Raw genomic sequence first — 10064 nt, 5'->3', positions numbered from 1 at the left:
CATCTCCCACTGCCTCCGGCAGCCGGACATCCGCTCAGCCAGGCCAGGCAGGGAAGCAGCCAGGGCCTGGCACGGCGTGAGGGCACCGCGGGCACGGCATGGGGAGCCTGCTGCAGCAGCTGGCCCTGCTCGGGGCACTGATGCTGTCGGGTGAGCAGGGTCTGGGTCATGGGGTGTCCTGCTGCTCTGCTGCATGGGGTGCCCACGGGGTTATGGGTCCCCTCGATGGGGTTGGTGGGGGATGATGGTGGCAGGGTCCAAACTGGGCACCAGGGTCCCCAGGGCTGCATTTTGGATATTACCTGGCAGAGTCAGCTCACTGTGTGTCCTTTGTGCTTCTTTCCTGGCTGTGTCACCCAGAGCCATGTCCCTACCTAGGCTATGTGCTGTCAGTGCACAGTGTCATTGTATCCATGTGTCCCTGTGTCTGTCTGTGCTGAATCCATGACCACGTGTCCCTGCACACACTGGGTCCGTGTCCATGAGTCCATGTGTGTTCTGTGTGTACAGCCACCTACGTGCACAGTTCCACCACATCTGTATCCAAATGTCTCATGTCTGTGTCCCTCTCTGTGCTGGGTTTGTATCTGTGTGTCCCTCTGCGTCTGTGCCCACGTCCTTGTCCCGTGACCATGTGTGACCATGTGCTCCCACGTGTCTGTCATTCCTGCATGTCCATGTCTGCTCTCCCGTGCAGCACAGACATGCAGTGTCCTGGCCTGTTCCTCTCCCCTCCATTCTTATACCACCCTGCCCTTGCCGAGCATCCTGGGGGTGGCACTGGGCCCAGTAACCCTTGAACCCCCTGGTTTGCCTGACCCCACACCCCCAGGTGGGCTCTGTGGGAACCAGGAGGAGCGGCTCATCCACCACCTGTTCGAGGAGAAGGGCTATGACAAAGAGTTGCGCCCTGTGGTCTCCACTGATGAGGTTGTGGATGTCTACCTGGCCCTCACCCTCTCCAACCTCATTTCACTGGTGAGTCCCATGGGCAGGGCCCACTGTGGGGTGTCCCCCAGCCATGCCTCACCCCTAGGGCTGGTTGCGTGGGGGGGATCGCTGAGGCTGCTGTTCCAACCCTGGTTGGTGAGGGTTGCGGGTCCTGGGCTGGGGGCACACCCTGGCATCTCACTGCCCCATGTTGCTGTTTGCAGAAAGAGGTGGACGAGACGCTCACCACCAACGTATGGCTCGAGCACGTGAGTAGGGACAGGTGTCACAGCATCCGTTGTGCCACCATGGGGTGGCCCAGCATGGTGAGGCAGTGACCTGAGGATCCTCCCCTCCAGGGCTGGACCGATTACCGCCTGCAGTGGAACAAGTCTGAGTTTGGGGGTGTTGAGGTGCTCCGCCTGCCGCCAGACATGCTGTGGCTGCCGGAGATAGTCCTGGAGAACAAGTGAGCTGTGCCTTAATTTCCCCTCCCAGTCCTTCCGAACTGTTCCCAGTGCATGTCCAGGGCTCCCCTGGTCCCTTCCCAGCCGTACCATAACCTTGTCTCCCTGCTGGCACAGCAATGATGGGCTCTTCGAGGTCGCCTACTACTGCAATGTCCTCATCTACGACACGGGCTACGTCTACTGGCTGCCACCCGCCATCTTCCGCAGCACCTGCCTCATCAACGTGGACTTCTTCCCCTTCGACTGGCAGAACTGCTCCCTCAGATTCAGGTGCTGGGTGGCTGGGTCAGGGCAGCAATGTGGCCATGGCATGCCTGGGTGCTTGCTGCTGCCAGTGCCTCCCCTTGCTGTCGTAGGTGACTTGGTGGCCTCCTCACGCTGGAGGTCAGGGTGTCTTGCTGCTGCCAGCACCTCCCCTTGCTGTCGAGGTGCAGCAAGGTGGGGGTCTGTAGGTGACTTGGTGGCCTCCTCACGCTGGAGGTCAGGGTGGGTTGGGTGGTGGGTACCCAGCAGCCCCTCACTGTCTGACCCCCTGGCTGTGATCCAGGTCGCTGGCATACAGTGCCCTGGAGATCAACATACACTTGAAGACAGACAGTGACCCAGACACAGGGAGGTCTTACCCAGTGGAGTGGATCATCATTGATCCCGAAGGCTTCACAGGTAATGCTGGTGCTCTCTGTCATGTCCTGTGGCAGTGGGACACCCTGTAAAGGTCAGGGGTGGAGAGGGCATTCTGGAGTGGGGGCACACTGCCATGGAGAAACTTCACTACCTGGGGCTTTGGCATCCTAGCACTCATTCCACCTTGGAATGCTATCCACACCCTGATGGGGGAGGCTGGTGCTAGGGGACATGGTGAGGACCGTCATGGCAGGTGTCCCCCATGCCATGTGCTGTCCCCTGTGCCCTGGCAGAGAATGGGGAATGGGAAATCATCCACCGCCCAGCGCGCAAGAACATTTACCCTGACATTCCCCTGGACACCAGTGAGCACCAGGACATCACGTTCTACCTCATCATCAAACGCAAGCCGCTCTTCTATGTCATCAACATTGTCATACCCTGCATCCTCATCGCCTTCATGGTCATCCTCGTCTTCTACCTGCCCGCTGACAGTGAGTGAGCCCTGTGGCACGTGTGCCAGTAATGGCAGTCACATCCACGGGGCACCTCTGTGTCCCACACCTGCACAAGGCAACACCCCAATGCCCAACATGAGGGCATCCTAGAACTGGAATATCCCCATGTAGAACACCATCACCCCAGCCAAGCATCCTGGCAGAGATGCACTTGGGCACAGATATCCCATGTGGGCCCCCAGGGTACTCCCATAACAGAAAAGCCCTTATGGGGCACTGTATCATGGGACACTGGAAGGGCAACCCTGGCACTGGGGACTCTGCTAGAGGCACCTGGGGCAAGGTTTGCCTTGAGCTTACCTCTTCTCCAGGTGGTGAGAAGATGACCCTGGTAATCTCAGTGCTCCTGGCCCAGTCTGTCTTCCTCCTGCTGATCTCCCAGCGCCTGCCTGCCACTTCCCACGCCATCCCTCTCATCGGCAAGTGAGTCCTGGCTACCACAGTGGGGGCATTGTGGAGTCCCTTGGTGCAGAGGGCAGCTCTGCCTGTGCCCAGTCCCTGTGGCAATGCCAGCCCCAAGACCATGCTCCCTGCCAGGTATCTGCTTTTTATCATGCTTCTGGTGACAGCCGTGGTGATCATCTCCGTCGTGGTCCTCAACTTCCACTTCCGCACCCCCAGCACCCACATCATGTCTGACTGGGTCAGAGAGGTGAGCAGGGTGTGGGCTGGGGTGGCTGCACTGCTGGGTACAAGGGTCACACTGTGCCCCACAGAGGGCATGGGACAGCAGAGCCCTGGCATTGCATCTGTGCCAGATGGAGTTTGTGGGCAGAAAGTGGGGACAAGGTAGCAACACACTGGGGAGGCGGCCAAGGGACATGACACTCCCTCTTGTGTCCCAGGTCTTCCTGGAGAGCCTGCCCCGGCTGCTGGGCATGACACAGCCGGCCGAGAGCCCGGCGGGTGCCCCGTGCATCCGGCGCTGCAGCTCGGCTGGCTACATCGCCAAGGCAGAGGAATACTTCAGCGTCAAGTCCCGCAGCGAGCTCATGTTCGAGAAGCAGTCGGAGCGGCACGGGCTGACCAGCCGCATCACCCCTGCCCGTGAGCCACGGCCCCTCTGCAGGGACGGGGGGGGGGATGGCGGGGCTGGGGTCTCCAGGGCTGGCAGCCCTTCGGGGCACATCTCACTGCCCCCTCTCATCCCCAGGCTTGATGCCGCCGGGCATGGACTCAGGAGAGGAGCAGCCCTCCGAGCACATGAAACCCGTTATCGACAATGCCAACTACATTGTCAAGCACATGAGGGATGAAAACAGCTACAACGAGGTGGGGACATGGGCACTGGGAGGGCAGGGGGAGCTCCCTGAGCCCACTGTGCCCCCACACTGCCTGGCTGCTGGCTCTCTCCACAGGAGATTGACAACTGGAACCGTGTGGCCCGGACCCTGGACCGCCTGTGCTTCTTCCTCATCACCCCCACGCTGGTGGTGGGCACCCTCTGGATCTTCCTCATGGGCATCTACAACCACCCACCACCACTGCCCTTTGCTGGAGACCCCTACGACTACCGGGAGGAGAACAAGCGCTTCATCTAGGGGGCTGTGGGGATCCCATGTGCCAGCCTCTCCCCCATCTGTCTTGGTTTGGGAAAATAAAGCTTCTTGCCATGGGGCGCTGAACTGGTGGCTGCCCTCAGTGTGCCCCAATGGGCATGATGCCCAGCCTGAACACTGTGTGTGTCCTGGGATGCCCACCCAGGGAATGGGTGTTGTTGGATGTCCTGCGTGTGGTGGACCCCAGCTGTGGCCAGAAGGGGTGTGGTGGTACTGGCCCTGCTACCCCTGTGGGCTGGGCACTTGGGGCAGGATGGGCTGGGGAAGGAGCTGGCCCCCAGCATGGCAGACCCACTGCAGCTGGCAGAGATGCCATCAGTGCCCACATTTCTCCCCTGCCCCCATGATCCCCCACAGTGTCCCCCCAGCACACCCCATCCCACAGTGCAAGGCAGGGGGCCCGGAGAGGTGTCTCCTTCCCCAGCTCAGCAGTGGCATGCCAGGGCTCTGGTTTCAGGGGACACCTCTGACATGCCCCCACCGGCAGTGGCCCGGGACAGCTGTCACATCCTCTCCACTGAGCCAGGAATCTCGCCACACCCCTGCACCCCCATCCCCCTCTCCCTGTGACCCTCCTAGGCAGGGGCTGGAAGGATTTGAACCCCTGGGGGGGCATCACTCCCCAGCCTGATGTGATGGGACTTGCCTGTCCCTTCCCCATCCTACATTCCGGGGGCAGCTACTGCCGTGGCAGGAGAGGATGTGCTGGCAGGGGGGCACCCCTTTCCCGTAACCTGCAAGGAGTTGCACCCCTCTATGGGAGACACGGGGAACCCAAGGCACAGAGCTCATTTTGCCCCTTGCCCCAATCCCAACCTCTCCGGCACAAAATGCCAGAGGAGCTCCCCGGCAAAGTGACATCGCCCCACCAGCGGGAGAAGTGGGTGGTCACGCGTCGCTCCCGGGCCCCCGTGGCTGTTGGAACAGCTGACGGTGGCAGGGGACAGCTGTCGTGTCCCAGCGGGCGCCGGGCCCAGAACGCGTCGGCGCCGGCGGCCGAGAGCAGCCGCAGCCCCTGCGCCCCCGGCACCGCCATGCGCGGCCACGGGCTCCTGCTCGTCCTCTGCGCCCTGGCAGGTAAGATCTGCCCGGCCAGGGAGCGCCTGGAGGGCACCTGGCCACCCCCCACCTGTGCACCTGGGTTTGTCACCCCTGGGAGTCCGTGCCAGGCTGGCACCGGGCTGTGCCTGTGCTGGCAGCCCCCTGCCCCGTGTCCTGCCCTGGAGAGGTCCCCGGTGAGCTGGGTGAGGGCGGGCCGGGGACACAGCCCCTGCCTGGGCGCCGGCGGGGGCTGTCAGGATGGCGGACAGAGCGCACACACCCGCAGGGACACAGGCCTGGGCATCCCTTCCCCACGCACCCTGTGCCTCCCGCCCCTACATATCGGGTCTGGGGGCCATCAGTGACCCCACTGCCTTCCCCTCGGGGTGACACACGGCGTGTGCCCTCCCAGGTGTGAGCTGCAGGAACCAGGAGGAAAAGCTGCTCCAGGACCTCATGTCCAACTACAATCAACAACTGCGCCCGGCCCGGCAGGGTGAGATCATCGATGTCTCCCTCAAGCTGACACTCACCAACCTCATCTCCCTGGTGAGAGACCCCCCAGATACCCCCAGTGGGACAGAATTTGCCCCCACTTGTGGGGCAGAAGGCAGGGCACTAAAGCCATCTCCCTCATTCCTTCCCTGCCAGAATGAACGGGAGGAGACCCTCACCACCAACGTCTGGATCGAGATGGTGAGACCCCTCCCCTCTAGACAGGATCATGCCCAGCCATGTTTGCATATCAGGGTGGCACCCCATGAGGGGCTGGCACTGTAACTTGCACCCTCTTTTGTGGGCACCCCAAATGAGCCCATTTTGTGGGCAGCATAGCACAGGCAGCTCACAATCTCTTTCATCTTGGGGGGCTGTATGACCCCTCCTCCTCATCTCTCCTTCTCCCAGCAATGGTCTGATTATCGCCTGAGCTGGGACCCCGAGAAATACGACAACATCCAGCTGCTGCGGGTGCCCTCCACCATGGTCTGGCTGCCAGACATCGTCCTGGAGAACAAGTAGGTGACAGGGCAATGGGGACACATCCCCACATAAGGCTGGCAGCTGCCCCCCAGGCATAGTTTGGGGCTGAGCCCATCCTTTTCCCCCCAGCATTGACGGGACATTCGAAATCACCCTCTACACCAACGTGCTGGTGTCCCCTGATGGCAGCATCTACTGGCTGCCCCCTGCCATCTACCGCAGCGTCTGCGTCATCCACGTCACCTACTTCCCCTTCGACTGGCAGAACTGCACCATGGTCTTCCAGTGAGTGTTGGTACCGTGGCAGCTCCTCCTGGGACACAGGGATTAGCGTGGGATGCCCACCTTTGCCCCTGGGGAGATAAGTGCCACCTACCTGTCCCCTGCCACTTAGCAGGAGGCACCACAGACAAGCCAAGCACCCCAAGGAAGAGCTGGAGGTGCCACACTGGCACCCCTTGCCCATCCAGCTTGTTGCATGCCAGCCTGTGCCACCACCTTGTCTCTCCCCAGGTCCCAGACGTACAGTGCCAATGAAATCAACCTGCTGCTGACAGTGGAGGATGGCCAGACTGTGGAGTGGATCTTTATTGACCCCGAGGCATTCACAGGTAACACTGCAGCCACAGCCAGTGCACAAGGGTGTCCCACCACAGGGGACATCCAGCAGGTCTGCTGCTACACTGCTGGCTGCCAAAAGCAGGGCTGCAGGGACCATTAGCAGCTCCCACCATTACATGGGCACTTAAGTTATTAGTGGAAGCAGGAGTGTGGGAGAGATTTGTTTTTCTAACCCCCCCAGCTCGGGGCTCTTGCAGCCTGGCAGCTGCTGCCGGAGAGCACTGCTCCTGCAAACTTGATTGATGCTGGGAACGTAGCTGTCATGGCCAAACAATGACGTTTTCCATCACATTTTAATTGCATATTGAAGGAACAAAATGCTTTTCGGGCAGAGAGATTTATTTTTTCATTACCGGCCTGAGTTGCGATCTTGACTGGGAAAAAATCTATCGCTCCCGTGGAGAGCACGAGAGAGCAGTGTGCTGTCACCCAGTGTCATGCTTGGCTTCCCTCCGTGGCACTGTGGAAATGGGGAGATGAGGGGATCCCAGCCCCGCAGCCATAGCCCTGGGAGCCCCCAAGGGGTTAAAGGTGCCCCATATGTGCCCAGCTGCCCCATCCAGCTGCTTTTTGGGGTATTTTGCCCAGGCACCCTGGCACGTTCTACAGTGTTCATCTCCCTCACAAGTGTCTCTAGCACTGTGCACAGCCCGGGTGCCCTGTGGGGCTCATGCCAATCACCAGTCCTCCCCTTCCTCCCTGGACTGGGGGTCTGGAGGCCCAGCACCCCTGAGGGACAGTGGGACTCACCCGGCACCATCACGATGCAGAGAACGGCGAATGGGCCATCAAGCACCGCCCCGCCCGGAGGATCATCAACTCGGAGCACTTCACCCCAGATGACATCCAGTACCAGCAGATCATCTTCTACCTCATCATCCAGCGCAAGCCACTCTTCTACATCATCAACATCATCGTGCCCTGTGTCCTCATCTCTGCCATGGCTGTGCTCGTCTACTTCCTGCCTGCCAAAGGTACAATGGGACCGTGCCCACTGGGGGCATGGGGGTGTGCAAGGGGACAGCAACACTCCAGGAAGGGCTCCTCATCCCTCGTGGGTGAGAGATGATACTGATGGTCCCCAAGCACAGAACTCTGTGCTTGGGGACCATCAGCATCATCTCTCACCCACTCCTATAGTATTTGGACTGGGGAGAGTGTGTAAATTTCTAGGTATCCCATAGTTAATGCCTCAAGGGAGGACTTGTCTAATCCAGATTTTGGGTGGGGGTTTTTTGCCTTAGGAGGGCAATGCCCACAGCACCACCCAGTGCCAAACTCTGCCTTTCCCCCTCCTTGGCAGCGGGTGGGCAGAAATGCACCGTGTCCATCAATGTTCTCCTGGCCCAGACTGTCTTCCTCTTCCTCATTGCCCAGAAGGTGCCTGAGACCTCCCAGGCCGTGCCTCTCATTGGGAAGTAAGTGACACATTGGGATGGGGGTGCCAGCTCTCTTGTCACACTGTGCCAGCAGGGTCTCAGGTGCTGTGGAGCAGACAGTGCCCAGGGACAGGACCTTGCTACAGAAATAACCCCCAGCCCAGATGGGGCTGACACAGGGCTACCACTTGCCCGTGTTTCACTGCCTGTCACCAGCTTCCACCAGCAGGAGGGCACAGAGAAGGACCTTGCAGGACCATAGCTTGTGACCCAGCAGCCCTACTGAGGCTCTGTGCCCCCCCCAGATACCTGACCTTCCTCATGGTGGTGACAGTGGTGATTGTGGTGAATGCTGTCATTGTCCTCAACGTCTCCCTGAGAACGCCCAACACTCACTCCATGTCCCAGAGAGTGCGCCAGGTACCTGCCATCATCCCCCTACCCTTTATACAGGGGGAGTGGGATGGGTATTTGGGGATCAAGGCCATGTCCCTTGCAGAGTAAGGTGGCAGGCATGCCTTACTCTGACTGCAAGTCCCGGCACAAAGAGAAGGCCCCAAATGTCCCCAGTGGACCAGACTGTGCCACCAAGCCACTCCTAACCCTGGGGAGCAGCAGGTGCCAATATCCCAATAGCACCATGCTCCAAGCAATGCCAGGGAAACCAGTCACACCCATTGGGTGCTCTGGGCAGTGTGAGGGGGACTTGTGCTGTATGGATCCCCACAAGTGACACTATGCCCAGGTGTTCCTGCACCTCCTGCCCCACTACCTGGGCATGGCTGTGCCAGAGGAGACCCCAGGGCCTCCACAAGCCATCCGCAGACGCAGCTCCCTGGGGCTCATGGTGAAAGCTGATGAGTACATGCTCTGGAAAGCCAGGACCGAGCTGCTCTTTGAGAAGCAGAAGGAAAGAGATGGGCTGATGAAAACTGTGCTGGACAAGATTGGTGAGTGACCCCGGGGGGTTGGCACCTCCCTGTGAAGCTGGGCTTTGTGCCAGGTGGCTGAGCGCTTGCTGGTGCCTGCTGTGCTGGCTCTGCTACTCACAGGACGTGGTCTGGAGAGTGGCAGTACCCAGGACTTCTGCCAGAGCCTGGAGGAGGCAGGTCCCGAGATCCGCGCCTGCGTGGATGCCTGCAACTACATCGCCAATGCCACACGGGAGCAGAACGACTTCAGCAGCGTGAGTCAGGGCTGGGGGGAGAGGGAGGGATCTGCATGGGGGGCAGTGGGCACAGCCCTCACCCTTCTTGTGCCTCTGGCAGGAGAGCGAAGAGTGGATGATGGTGGGACAGGTGATCGACCGTGTCTGCTTCCTCATCATGGCCTCCCTCTTTGTGTGCGGCACTGTTGGAATCTTCCTCGTGGCTCACTTCAACCAGGCACCCGCCCTGCCCTTCCCTGGGGACCCCAAGCAGTACCTGCCACAGTGATGCTCACAGGTGCCCACCAGCCAAGTGGTGGAGATGAGGGAAGGAGGAACGTGGCATGCTCATGCTGTGCTGAATGTGGAAATAAAACCCCCAAATCTTGCAAGCCTCCATTGCATCTCTGCTCTATGTCCACCCGCCTCAGAGGCTGGATGTGCACCCTGTGCAGGCTGGCCACACACCTCTAAGGCTGCACAGTCCTGTGGGATGGGGCATGGAGAAACTGGAACAGAGTCAGACATCTAACAGGCCATGCAGCAGTGCTGGCAGCAAGAGCCACATCACCCCACTGCAAATTTACAAATTCCAGCCCAGGACAAATGGGAATACTGTCAACCCTCTCATGGTAGTGGGGCAGGAATCACAGCTAGAGTTGCCTGTTCTGGGGCAAAAATGGAGCTATGGATGGGATTGGTGGCAGCTAAGTCTTCCCTCAATTCATGCCCTGACTGTGGGTCTTGGGGACAGCTGAAGTGCTGTCCCTTGATCCCTAGCAAGCAGCTTGAGA

The 10064-nt window shown here is 60.0% G+C and overlaps 2 protein-coding genes across 2 annotated transcripts; both read left to right on the top strand.

The window, feature by feature from the left end:
- The first annotated feature begins 50 nt into the window (after window positions 1-50).
- Window positions 51-4209, top strand: CHRND (cholinergic receptor nicotinic delta subunit). The gene is made up of 12 exons (XM_041405815.1): window positions 51-150; window positions 833-978; window positions 1155-1199; window positions 1290-1399; window positions 1515-1670; window positions 1948-2063; window positions 2318-2518; window positions 2854-2965; window positions 3080-3194; window positions 3388-3589; window positions 3696-3814; window positions 3901-4209. Exons 1-12 carry the CDS (start codon window positions 99-101, stop codon window positions 4081-4083), a joined length of 1557 nt encoding a protein of 518 aa, XP_041261749.1. The 5' UTR covers window positions 51-98; the 3' UTR covers window positions 4084-4209.
- A 722-nt stretch (window positions 4210-4931) lies between these two features.
- CHRNG (cholinergic receptor nicotinic gamma subunit) lies at window positions 4932-9654 on the top strand. The gene is made up of 12 exons (XM_041405847.1): window positions 4932-5178; window positions 5555-5691; window positions 5794-5838; window positions 6049-6158; window positions 6253-6408; window positions 6637-6734; window positions 7515-7718; window positions 8048-8162; window positions 8429-8543; window positions 8869-9073; window positions 9176-9309; window positions 9392-9654. The coding sequence occupies exons 1-12, from the start codon at window positions 4932-4934 to the stop codon at window positions 9557-9559; spliced, it is 1734 nt and encodes a 577-aa protein (XP_041261781.1). The 3' UTR covers window positions 9560-9654.
- The last annotated feature ends 410 nt before the right edge of the window (window positions 9655-10064 follow it).

The sequence above is a fragment of the Onychostruthus taczanowskii genome, unplaced genomic scaffold (genome assembly GCF_017590055.1).
Source record: "Onychostruthus taczanowskii isolate IOZ18803 unplaced genomic scaffold, ASM1759005v1 scaffold24, whole genome shotgun sequence".
Taxonomy (NCBI): Eukaryota; Metazoa; Chordata; class Aves; order Passeriformes; family Passeridae; genus Onychostruthus; species Onychostruthus taczanowskii.
This window is presented reverse-complemented; position numbering and strand designations above follow the sequence as displayed.